Source organism: Solea solea, chromosome 15 (assembly GCF_958295425.1).
Source record: "Solea solea chromosome 15, fSolSol10.1, whole genome shotgun sequence".
Classification (NCBI taxonomy): Eukaryota; Metazoa; Chordata; class Actinopteri; order Pleuronectiformes; family Soleidae; genus Solea; species Solea solea.
This window is the reverse complement of record NC_081148.1, coordinates 12,517,296-12,531,056: the sequence shown is the minus strand read 5'-3', so window position 1 is coordinate 12,531,056 and position 13,761 is coordinate 12,517,296. Positions and strand designations below refer to the sequence as shown.

Here is a 13,761-nt window from a genome sequence, read left to right as displayed (position 1 = left end):
CTCAGCCTCACACTTGAGTAATCTAAAAGTGCTCAGTGGTATTTGTGAAGATGCAGTAATAGCCATTGGCATCATTTATGCTTCATTTGTGCAGCAGTCAGGCTACAGTTTTTAAAGTTACTGCAACAAAAAATATCTGTTCAAAATAAATAGTTAGTTGCCAGAGATTTTAGACTTTATTTCTCAAATCTCGCATGTTTTTCCTCTCAGATATTCAGGATAGGTGTGCATATCAGCATCTCACTGATTATTAAACAGCAAATCAGTATGTATTTGACATCCTCTTTTTGGTCTAGTAATATTTCTGGCTCTGATTTGATGAACAGTAGCTGGCGGAGCAGTCACTATGTAAACACAATCTGTAAACACCGTCTGAATCGCCAAACTTCTCCATGAAGCCTTAAACACAGTTAAATGAGTGGATATACATGGAAATTTAAACCAGAGGGAAGCCTCAAAAAAAAGTTGACCAGCATAATTTCCAGTCCCAGTGGTTGTTTCACCCCGTGGTGTTTTTTTCACCTGTGTGTGAATCGTGACAGACATACTGGAGACGGAACACCACCACCATTGTCATTAGTTCTGGAGGCAGAGAACAGCCATGGTTGCTACTACATATTTTATCTCGTGAATTTTATCTCGTGACAACGAGATAAATTAATGTGCTATCACGAGATAACAGAACTTGTTTTCATGTGATAACGAGATCATTTATCTGCTTCCCGGTGAGTCGGGCTGGTTGGTCATGCAGATGCAAGTGAAAAACAAGAGGGAGGTTGCAGGAAAATCAGAATAATAACAATAATGAATGAAAAACAGAGCTGTAAAAGTAGTGTTTGAATAATAAAAGCTTAAGGAACAAGTGCAAGACATTAGTACAATAATAAAGAAAATGGTGTAAAGAGAAACGTCACTCTATACGACACTGACACTTGACACTTTTATCATGTTTTACCTTTTCCAGGTATCACAGACCCTGTGATTAAAACGATGAGGATCAATGATTTTTCATTTCCAATCTCGTCACTGTTGATACATGATACATGCTGATGAAGGCAAACGAGGTTAGGGGAGGTTGTCTGGAAGCTCCTTCTGTTGTTTGCCTTTTCTGCAGATGTTGTTTGAGGTGCAGGCAGATGCTCCCAGGAACTCTGGTGCACGCGAAGGGTAACATCAAAGCTCAGCTCATTAATGGGAACAAATTAATTATCCAGATGTGTAAATGTGATCACGGGAGGGAAGAAAGTCGTGGAGTTTCACAGTCAAGTTGCAAATGAAAGTACAGAAAATGGAAAACTTTAGATCTATTAGTGTCTCATTCAACAAGTCATTTGTTTTTTTTACCCTCATTTCCCAGATAACAGGCCTCCTCCTCCTCCTCTGAACAGTTTTCCTCATCGCTGACATAAATTGAAATAAAGTTTTTCAGCGTTTGATAAATTCATCAATTATGCACAGGCATTATCTTGGCCTTTTCACACACGCAGAATCAATGCTTATGGCGCTGCACCCTCTCTCAGTGTGTTATTCAGCTTGTATGCATGCAGACACTTGCGGAAGAGCCAGGGGAGGAAGATGAAAGTGAGAGGTATCGCTTACATCCACCACAGACAGTTGTTCATGAATATCAAAGACCGGCTGTGAATGGAGGCAGGTTCTTACTTGTTATCTTAAAGCAGTAGAACATATGGCAATAAAATGGTTTCATACTATTGTGACTGTATCGCTCTTTTGCCTTAACAAGGTTTAATTAAACAATATTGATTCACTGAAGAACACCTCATCAATACAGGACAAAGAGGGGCGGAAATTAAAAAAAAAAACCTGCTCTTTCTAGAGGAGTTTTTACGGATGCTAATATTTATAATGTGTTATTTTCCTTTCTTTGACATGCAGGTAAAGGACATGGCCGTGTTTGCAATATCACAGCCAAGTTTTTCCTCTCACAGCATCTGTTTTTTTAGAAGAATGCTTAGGTGAAACAAATCAATGAAGGAGACGCTTCTCTCCTTGCCACCTCAGATGTATCCTCCCTCCCTTTTGTCCTTTGCTCTTGCAGGGTATCGCCTTGGCAACGCATGAGAAAACAAGTGGGGCTCTTCAAGACTCAGACATTAGGGTCAACACTAATCTGGGGAGGGGGGGCTGTGATAACATCACTTCATACAGAGCAACACAAGACGTCATAGCCTGGTTGCCAAGAGGGATAGAGACTCATTTAAATTAGAGCAGGCATGAATCATAGAGGGCATTTTAAAATGTGGAGAGGGTTTTTTTTTTCTTTTTTTTTTTCTTAGTAACACATCAAAAAGCTCATGAGTAAAAGGGAAGTTGTTATATGCTGATGAAATAGTGTAGTTTGCCATCTATGAATAAGGAATAGTTGACCAAACAGAGCTTGGTACTAATCATTCTTCTTACCAATCTTCTTACATGGCACATGTTTATCTTATTTTACATGTGGCAAATGTACTTTAAAATTAGCTGAAATAATCAACATTTACTACCAGAACAACAATGGACATCCTTTTCAATTTAGAATTGATTTTAAGTTTATTTTAATTTAGCATTTAATGGTCTGGCACCTCAGTATATTACCGGTCATTTATTCCCATATAACCCTGTTAGTACCTTGGGATCCTCTTTTTAACTGTTCCAGATTCTTAGCTGAAAACAGAAGGGACAACAGTCCTGAGACTCCCTGCCAGAGATTTAGTTTAGTTTATTTATTATTTGTTATGATTGGTTATGCAAGTTTGTTTCGAGTTTTCATGATTATTATTGTTGTTACAGAGATGTTTGAGAAGTGAACATTTGGAAATTGTTCTTTTATATGAAAAAATGACGTGGAAATAAACTGATCCATTAACATTCAGTGTATACAAGAGGGGTGGAAACAGTGAGGCAGTCAGGACCAGACCAACAAAGCAGCACTGGAATTTCAGATGCCTTTTAAAAAAATATTTAATCTAATGACGTAATTATTGTATTTTTTGAGTCAGTCCAAGAACTGACAACATTTAAACAGGCTAAACATTGTTTAAATGGACTAAATGGCGATTTTCTGCTTCATATTTCCATTTTCTATCAAACTAACAAAAGTGGAGTTGGACACATCCTATTGCACTTTGCACTTTAGGCCATGTGCTGTAGATCATACCAGATCATAAACCAACTCAAACACTCACTCACTCACTCACTCACTCACTCATTCATGGACTACCACTCTATCCTCTACATGAGGGTCACGGGGCAAAGGGCAAGATACACCCTGTAGAAAAATAATAATAATTTATTTAACACAGGAATCCCATTTCTTTGGTCTGGTTGGAGAACAACAATTTTCTTTTAGACAGACAGTTAAAAATCGAGATCTAGCAGCAGTTTGTTATCAAAATATAAGAAAGACACACGGGCAACGCATCGATATTCATAGCTAGACATAAGCCCTATTCCCACCAATCCAAAACCCATTTAATCCCGGGTTAAAATGAGTCGTCTTTACTCTGCATTCGCTCCTGAGTCAAATGTCTCCTCAATGCACACAGGGTTTTATCGGCTTCAGCTCTATTCAGTGTCAGTGGGAATGTAAGACCCAGGTTAACGTGATAATTTCATCATCATCTGCTCTCTTGTTTACCAGAGATGTACCATTCCCTGTGCAACCGTATAACGTGCATTCATTTTACGGCTGTTAGCATCAATATTTGGAGTGATCCTTTCTTCTATACATCCGTGACTTCACATTTCACACAAGGTTTTTGACCTGGTTCCTTACAAGGGCCTTTCTGCATGGAGTTTGCATGTTCTCCCTGTGTGTGCGTGGGTCTTCTCCGGGTTCCAGATTAGGTAAATTGGACACTCTAAATTGACCATATTTGTGAGTGTGAGAGTGAATGGTTGTTTGTCGATGTGACCCTGCGATGAACTGGCGGACTGTCCAGGGTGTGACCCCGCCTATCGCCCTATTTCAGCTGAGATTGGCACAGCACCCCCCACGACCTTCATGTGGAGGATAAAGCAGTAGAAAATGAATGGATGGAGCCCACAGTTTAACAGTCGACAAAAATTTGAGACTCTGTGGAAGATACAGTTCTTTAGCCCGTCTGGATCTGGACTTAATTTTTTGATAACCTGGAAAGAAAAAGTGGGCAATTTTGCATCATGTAATAAATTCACAAAAGGTAAAAATGACACTTTATCATCCTTTGGTTCAAATCTTTAAGGACAATGGTATAATTGATTATCTAAAGGCCATGTTTCTTTGCCGGACGTCACAGACAAAGGTCAGTAATTATTTGTCACATTATGTCATAGCAGTTAGAGTCGTTTGGGTCACTGAATGGCTTTTGTCTGCTCAGGTCTTATTTTCCCATTTTTCCTCTGAATAAAAGTCATTGTTAACGCAACGTCCAAATACATTTTTCACAGTGCAGATCCAGAAAGAAGAGATGAACAAAAATGTGAGTGACGTCAAAGCATAAACTGGGTTTATGAGGTTGAAGTAAATGAAAGTCTTCCAGTAAACTAAAGCCTGTCACCTGGGCTCCGTGGTGCTGACTGGGGAAGGTTTGTGGCTGCTTCCCTGTGAAGGACATTGGTTATGACAGTTGTGCTGCTTGTGTGCAGCTGGGTTGTTGAGCCACAAAGATTTGTCAGTCGACCCAGCAGCTGAAGACAACATATGCAAAGAAACGTTCACATGATGTGGCACTTTCATCAAAATGCACCTTTTCCCCCCACATTTGAAACAATGAACTTGATTCACGCAGCTTCTCTGAAAGAAATTATTCATATTGTTGTGAAATGAGAGTGTCTCCTTACAAAGTTCTCCTGCTTCCTGTCTTTACAAGGCAAGGTCAGTTTAATTTTACTTTTATAATGCAAATGTACTCAAGAAATGCATTAAGATAAGTAATTTCTGCCATTCTTATTCTTCTTCCATTACCCTTTAATGGAGCGCTGCAGGTTTTTAACATTTCAGAATTGTGGGGTGTGATGATTAGCATGTGTCCTCATTTCCTTGTCCATTATCTGGCATTGGAGCCAAAAGCCACAGGTGCTAATGGCTATCTTTTTCACAAGCTGCTTGTGCCAACTTCTAACATGCTGTAGTGACAGTTTAGGTCCAACTGTTTATGCACATGCACAGTCCATTTGTCTCTGCCTCTGTGTGTGTCATTGAAAAGCTCTTGTGGAGCCCATAAAAATCTTTTTCTGCCACACAGAGTGATTGTGAGATGAGAATATATTATATTAATGAGGCAACGGCAAATAGGTGGGTGTGCTATGAATGGCAGCATAATGGTGGTGTGGCGGTGGTGGTGGTGCCAAATCCATGCATTAATTAGCACAAATGAATGTCAGGCAACCGTAAATGACTGGCTGACAAGCTGTGGTTTAATCCTGGCTCCAGGAGGAGGTACTTTTGATTTATTCTGTAAAGTGCATGATTATTTTATTCCCCCCCGTCTTCTTTCCCAGCATATCCCTGACATACGCGTGTTTTATTTTACACACTGTGCTCTAAATGCTGCTAATGATGATGAATCAGTGGCGACAGTGGTCTGGGCCACAGGATGAGTTGTTATTCAGAAAGGGGGTGTGTGTGTTCATCTGAAGACTTACAAATGTGTTAGGGTTGACATATTGACAGGCCTCTGCAAACTGCTCTCATTGATTGATGTGCTGTCTTGCTGCTTCTGGGCGCTACCGTCCAGCGAAATGCAGTGGCTGCAGCTGAAAGTCTATTTATCAGCATCTTAATTATACAACAGAGCGGCTCAAGACCTTATTAGTATGAGGGAAATAGCTATTGTAATGCTCTACCTGATGTGGTGGAAGCAATTCCCTCTGTTTATATTTTGCTGTGCAGCTTTAAAGATAATGGATGATTTATGAGGACTTATCCCAGCCATTGGTCATGGGCAGAGACACGTTCACGGAACAAACACGTTCCCATTCCACATCACTAGTACCAAAGAAAGTACTGTAATTCTAAGGGGAACACACTTACATTTGGAATTGAGGGCTTGGCAAGTGGACACAAAATAACAAAATAAGGCTCCTCTGGTGGGTGGTTGATTTTTTTGCATGTCTCTGGGCTCCTTACAGTGCTCTCCTCCTAACTACTTCTACCTAAACATCAAAATTTCCATTAGTTAGCCAATTTACTCCCAAATAATAAAAAGAGCAGTACCTTTGGGTGCACTTAAGAACTGTATTAAAGAACCGCAAAACAGTTCTTAATTTGGTTTTTATGAACAATTCCACTGTGAGATCCTACCTTGGCATTACATATGGAGATGAGCTGCCTTGACTAAGATTTATGCTTTCGTTGTATTGAATTGAATTGAATGACTTTATTCCTCCCCCAGGGGGGAAACACACATTCACAACAGCTCAGTTAAGAAAGGTGAGAATAGAATAAAAGTAAAAATAAGATGTGTAGATGTAGTGAAGATGTAGTGCAGCCAGTCGCGAGGAGTGTGGAACAAAATATTAAAAAAGGTCTTGTGTGCAGACCTATAATTCAATCAGACACACCGAGTCCAAAATAAAACAAAAAGATTGGTTTTAATGTGTAGAATTACTGAACAAAACGGCAAAAGAGTTAATCATATGAATCTGCAGCGTAATCACTGTAATCCCAGCATGCGTCTCTCCTGGGAGCTAGAGCTAAATGAAAAATGCTTCCCTGCATAAACCATGAATGGTCAGCCGGTGGATTTTGAGCATGTTAACGATTGCCAGTGGAAAATCTATTTTTATAGGCAGATATGAAACCACTGGCAATTTCCAACTTTAAATGGCCCAATTGAAAATTGTTTATTGTTTTTGCTCTATCTGTGAACAGTGTTGGTTTCACCCTGAGTTAAATCCTGGCAGAAAAGGCCATGGACACTGCCAGCAGCAGACTGTTCATAAATCCTGCTGCTTGTCTTGTGTATCTATTAATTTTCTGTGCCTCTTATATTCTGATAACCGGAGCACTGTTTTAGAAAAGAATCAATGAAAGCCCAGATGTGAGCTCATTTTCCACTGAGAGAAATGAAATGAAGATCAGTTTGGTCTTCTATGACTGACTACATTTAACTTCACTGAGATGTTATGAAATGATCTCAAAGGAAAATGAAAGTGAAAATAACTAACTGTGCTCAACTCAATGTGATTGCAGCAGGTGTCATTTTGGTTCCCTCCAAAATATTCTTGTATTTATAAGAATGGAACAGGTGAACCGACAACCTGAAAACATGGGGCTTCTGGACTTAAAACTCTGGTATTTATTGCGCTGTTAAATTTAATCTTGGGTTTAAATGTTTTATTTCTCTAGTGCAAATGTGTTTAATCATCATTGACTCTTGGGTTAAATTACTCTGCAACGCACACAGGTTTTTATTAGCTTCAGATCAGGACCTGGGAGAGCACGTTCATTTCTTATTTTCTGCTTCATTTTTGGTGGAGATAGGTCATTTCTGGCCCAACGCTACAATGTGCATTCACCCTCTGGCCATTAGCCATTAATGTTTGTAGGAAACAAGAAAGATTGTTTGAAAAAGTGAACATTGTGACATGAACTCCACAGTTGGGTTTTTTCTCTTCCAGCTCCCTCAAATTGTGTTTTCTGTGACATATCACATTTTTTGTGGGATGCAGGGATGGAGAACAAAAAATGACTATCACTGGCAAGGTGAATGGTGTTAAAAAAAAAATCTCAGGTATACATTCACTCACTCATATTCTGCTGGGGGGCACTGGTGGGGTACACCCTGGACAGGTCACCAGTCCATCACAGGGCCACATAGAGACAAACAACCATCCACTCTCACATTCACACCTAGAGTCAATTTAGAGTGTCCAATTTGCCTAATCGCCAAATCTACATGTTTTTGGACTGAGGGAGGAAACCGGAGAACTCAGAGAAAACCCTCAGGTATACAGGACATGCACATTTTTATGTGAAAAAGAGATTAACTAACTAGCCTTTAGGCATTTTAATCTGTACATGTTAATACTCACTAGTTATGCCATTATTAACGCTACAAACACTAATGGCATAGGTTTTTGCCTAACACTTTTTAGAAAGTCTGTGATTTTACACTGAAGCACAAAGTAGTTGTTAATCCACTGCTGCCTTCATCAGTAAGTTTAAATATGTTAAGATAACTCCTCTTAGATTTAGCTCAGTAGCACACACTGAGAACTGAGAAAGACTGGTTTACAAACCTCAGCTGAAAAGGGCAGTCTAATGGTGACAAAAAGCAGCAACCATGTTCTTAAGATATTGCAGACCTATACGCAGACGCTGATATTTATTAGGTGAACCTTTTGTTGACTGGCTAAAATATGTTGTGTCCTCAGTCCTTGACGGCAGTCATGGTAACAGTGAGAGTGAGATTGAGGCACCCAGACGGGTCCATGCAAAAGGAAGCGCACTTAGAAAACTCAGTGTTGGTAATATGTCACAGTCCCTCATACAACTGCACTTTATCTCTTTAATACAGCATATTATTTAACATAAACGTATAAACCACTTGTCATACCAGACCAAGAAACTGTGATTAAATATTTGAGCTAAGGTTTTAATGTTTACAATGTCTTTTCATGTGTGTATTTATCAACATGTTTCAGTTACACAATAACCTGGCAGCATAGGTCACGTACATGCAGATATAATATGCTGTTAGTCTGAGTCCATGCATTGATGCTTCTAATACCAATGTTCAGTGTCACTGGTGGGTTGACAGACTGAAAAGAACAAGCAACAGCAGGATTTAAGGACTGTCATATTTCATAAATCACCTGCGTTCAGATTGACAAGTGCAGTTTCAAATAGATTGGGATCTTTGGAGCAGCACAAAGGAATATGACTTTGAACTGTTTGTTAGGTCCTTAAACTGTGTTTTTCCACTTTGAATGTCGTCCTTGGCGTTCATAGTTGTAGTCGTGTACCACAGACGAGTGCAAGCTCAATAACACAGGTTTGAATTTTTTGTCTCCGCGGTGGGTGGTGACTGTCGGTGGTTTTGTCTTATCGTGTGAAGCACTTTGATTTGCATTGCTTTGTTTGACTAAGTGCTACATAAATGGACATTGGCATCAACGCAGGACAACAGGAAACAGTGCATACAGTCAGTCTAAAGAGTTTTCCTGTTTTGTCTCTCGTACCACCCACAGGACCAAATTGCTACGCGGACACAACAGTCATACCAGCCGGCCGTGAGGTGAAGATTGATGAGTGTACAATCTGCTACTGCACATACGAGGAGGGCACATGGCAGATTGAGCGTCAGGCCACCTGCAGTAAGAACGAGTGCCAGCGGAGCTAAAGACTGGCACAATGAGAGGGGACATTGGCACACAACACCAGCGCCGGTCCGCATGTAAACTCAGCCTTTCACCCAGTCTACCGGACATCAGGGTCGGACAGCAGCCCTCAAGCAATTCAACATTTATACCCTGGTCACTCCTGCATTACAGAAAAAAAGCTTTTCTGAAAGTTTATAATCCACACACAGAATATCTATTTATCTATGTATGAAATTATTTATGAGTACTTACAAATATAGGGGTCATAAATGCTTAACTAGTGAAAAAAAATATTTTTTATAGCCTCTGTATTTTAATAAGCAATGTATCGGAGCAGAGGTCAATAAAATAATAGAATGTACAGAACACACACAGCTGTTTTTGAAGGTGAAAAACCTCAATGTCTCAACATGTGGTGTCATCACAGAAATCCTGACACCTGCTCCTCTACCACCAAAGTGCAGACTAGACGCGTGTGATCCGTTTCAAAGGGATGAGGAAAGACTTGCTGTGCTGGATGATCAAGTACAGAGATAAAAACAAAAGGAGAAAAGGGAACATTCAAGAGCACTTGACTGTTTCTTGTTTTCTTATCTTTTTTTGGATGTTCAAGTGTGTTTTGATTTGAAAGTGCTTTTTGTATTTCTCTTAGTACTGTGTTCATGTTTCAAATAAATGCCAATCTGTGCTTGGTAGATGTTCAATTTGTACTTTTTTGTTATTTGTTATCAACCTCAATCCAGCCCTCAGATGTCAGATATCAATCAACACATTTTACCCTGAAATACCAAAACACCTTACATGAGCAGTTGTTCCACTTTAGCCCCTTTCATTTGCCTTTGTTTGTAATCCAGTGTTGAACACACTACTATATCTTGTCTAGTGTATTATCACGTTGAAATTAAAAAAATTTAGTTTGTTGTAGCCTTAGAGTAACAATGTTACATATACGTTAGTTAAGGGTCTTGTTTTTTGGATGCAACCATTTTGGGCCACCATGTTTAACAGCAGCCCAAATGGACAAACCAGTTAAAGAAAGACAAAGAAAACAAAGAAGAACTTTATCCTTTCTTGTATACAATAGCCACAAAAGATATCAGGCCCTGGAATGGACGGGTGACCTGTCAATGGTGAACCAGATGTCGGCTGGGTTTGGCTCCAGCCCTCCAACACCCTCATGTGGAGGATAAATCGATGAATGACTGAACAAGATCTAAGCTATCTCGGTGTCTGGGGGTGTGACAAACTTTAATAAATCCATGTTTTAGATGTAAGCATTTTTTCGTTTTGATGTTGTGGGGTGGAATGTGTTTCAGGAAGGCTACAGGTAAATATTTGAAGAGCTGTTGGTTATTAGTCATACTTTGAAGTCATTTCCAAGAGCTATTAGCATCACATTTTAAACATGAGAGGATAGAAGTGTTTTAGCTACATTAATAAAGGCCAGACTGGACTCTTCAATGTCACTGATCCCAATTTGTTTCCGAAATCTAAAAACTGAAAGGTAATTTTTTTTTTTATATCATATCATTGTTTTCAATTTGAGGATGAAATATAATTAATGCATGTATCTGGAAGAGCCATGGGGCCCACAGACCAGCAGATGAAAAATGATGATTAATAATTCAAGTCTAGGTAATAAACACTGAAGGGCAGGGTATGATAATGGCAGGCAGATGCTGTGTGTGTCTGTTTTTCCCTGTTATCGTTTTGCATTTGTGGTGTGCTGATCTCTGTGTCACCCTTTGCAATGCACTGGCCACGCCTCGAAACACTTTGATCAAGGGGTTGCCAGACAACGAAGTTGCACCTCTTGCACCTCCAGCAGGGAAACGTGCCTCCAAGCCAGCCACCAGGATTGAGGTAAATAAGCCTAAATGCATGTACATGCTACATAGCAGGCATCTCCGAGAGCAGCAGGGGAGCAGTGGCACACATCTATTAGGTTTTCTCGACAGCTTCAACTCCCCTGTTTCTGTGACTCGCAGTCCAGACCCCTTCATTCGAGGAAAGCGAGACTTGTGCCCGTGCATACAAGTGGCAAATGATTGTGGGAATTTTCTCTCTTCACTTATTTTATAAAGAGCTCATTTTAATGTGCTCAGTTCTTTCTCCCCAGGTTTCTACTATTTTAAGATATCACTACCGTGCTGTCTCTCTTGGTAAGAATATAAGGTATAGTCTCCTTGTGGAAATTGATTTGGACGTCAGTCGTGATGCATACATCACAATAAATGAATAAATACATAGTATTTTCTCCATTTTGCAACATAATACTCCATTATTGTCTACGTTCGCAAGTGCCACACCTGCTGTGTCTCAGCTTAAAAAGTAATGACTCTTACCAGAGAGGTTCTCTGTCACACCTATCTGCTTTGTCGAGGCCATTAACATTTACAAATGTCGTTAGATCATATTCCAGCACTCACTCAACAACAGTTGTGTGTTTGATTGAAGAGAAGAAAGACGTGATTAAACCTGGTGATAAAGTCTACTCATCAGAAACAGTGCTGTGTCTTTTACTTCGACATAAAACTCCCAGCAGTGGTAACTAGCTCCTTCAAACACACGTCATTAATTGGACACATCTCTTGGAGAAACCCACAAGCCTTTGCACTTGGTCTTCCCAATGCTATAATTAGGCTGCTGTACTGAGCCGTATATTCATATTACAATAGGTGATGAAATTCATGATTACTTTATAGCAACGGGCCAGCTCTGTCATTTCAGATGAAAACATCATATACCCTCTGGTCAACAACAGGAAGCTGAAAGCTTCAAGCACATGCAGCATTACAGTGAGACTCACAAATACAAAAGGAGTGAAACCAAGCGATATTGGTCCTTGAAGATTAGTGAAGACCATACTTTAACCAAAATGACTCTGAATCTAAAATACACTTTATTATTCATGTCGTGTTCATGCACATCTGTTACATCTTCAAGCTTTTTAAACATAAGCACTGTATTATTTCTATTAGCACTATTATTATTATTTCTCCCTGTGAGCATGGAAACATTGTGTCATCAGTGCAGCCTCAGAGAAAAGGTTGTAGAGCAAGATTTGATTGTTGTGTTGATTTAACTGTTGTGTTAAGTGATCAGTCTCAGGCGCCTCCGCTCATCAGTGCACAGTTGGGGCCTGGCTCCTCCTGCGGCTTGCGAGTGTGTTGCAGAGGACCGGACCGCAGACAATGTTATCATGGACCGTCTAAATGGGACGCACGGCCTGTACCCAAACGAAAGAAGAAGACGTCTCTTGATTTGACGGTAGAAATGGAATGTAACCATTTTAGCTTAGGGACAGCTCTGGTTGTTTTAAAACTGTTCAACAATGTTTATAATTCATGCATTTTTAACTTATTCTTTGCTAAATGTCAAACAGAGAATGATAAAGAAACTAATATAGGTTATATATTCTGAGACTTAAGAACTTAATAATATTTTCCTGACTTCTTTGATATCTTTCTCAGCCAATAGGTTGCAGCGGGCGCTGGTGCTAATCTCATTTTATATAGGGCAAAAGGTGGGGTCACACCCTGGACAGGTCTCCAATCCATCCATCACAGGACCACATAGAGACAAACAACCATCCACTCTCACACCTACAATTCAATTTCGAGTGTCCAATTTTCCAAATCAGCATGTTTTTGGACTGTGGTAGGAAAACTCTTCAATTAATATGGGTCAGGCTTTAAGGATTTCTCAAGAAAAAACCCTCAGTCCACACACACACACACACACACACACACACACACACGCACACACACAAGCGGCTCAAGTAACTTATAAGTGCAGAATAAAAAAAAAGATGAAATCGTGTCAGCGTCAACTTCAATATCAAGCTTTCAAAGCACCGGTTTATGATTTTGCTCACACAACTGTGAGCTGGAGTCAATGGTCCTGTGTGTCTGCACTCTTACGAAAAGCATGAAAAGCTTCATGAGACAAAGATGTAGCAGAGGGAAAAATGCCCGATGTGCTCACACTACAGAGACAAATGCAAAAGGTCAAAGTGCATTTTACGAGTCTGTCTGTCCAGGACGGTGAGCACTACATTACTGGCACATAATGCTGTGATGATTACCTTTCATTACCTTTCAATTCATTATTAATTATTTTTATTTGTTGTCTATTTCTTTTCAAACAGAAATTAACAGTTATGTCACATTTGCACCATTTGATGTCAATTTCTGAGGGAGCCGTGAGCTTTCAAACTAAATTAGTTGAAATAAAAGGCCAGTTATCTGTAAGTGCGTGTAGAGTTTCTGCTTAATGTGGGACTTTTTTTTATCAACAGCCCCCTTCATTAGTAGATTTATGATCACTCCTTTTTTAGAGCCAGGCCCTTTGAACGTCTGCTGTGAGGCTACAGAATAAATTACAGCCCTCTGTTTCTCTTTTAGCGTCTTTATTCGTCTAAATTCCACTGTTCTGAACATTAATATCACT

At 39.8% G+C, this 13,761-nt stretch overlaps 1 protein-coding gene across 1 annotated transcript in view; it reads left to right on the top strand.

The window, feature by feature from the left end:
• Positions 1-10,004, top strand: part of vwc2 (von Willebrand factor C domain containing 2) — a 28,427-nt gene extending 18,423 nt beyond the window's left edge. Inside the window, exon 4 of the mRNA XM_058650712.1 lies at positions 9,178-10,004. Coding sequence (XP_058506695.1) covers positions 9,178-9,329 — 152 coding nt within the window. The 3' untranslated portion in view covers positions 9,330-10,004. The remainder of the gene's footprint in view (positions 1-9,177) is intronic.
• Positions 10,005-13,761: the final 3,757 nt, after the last annotated feature.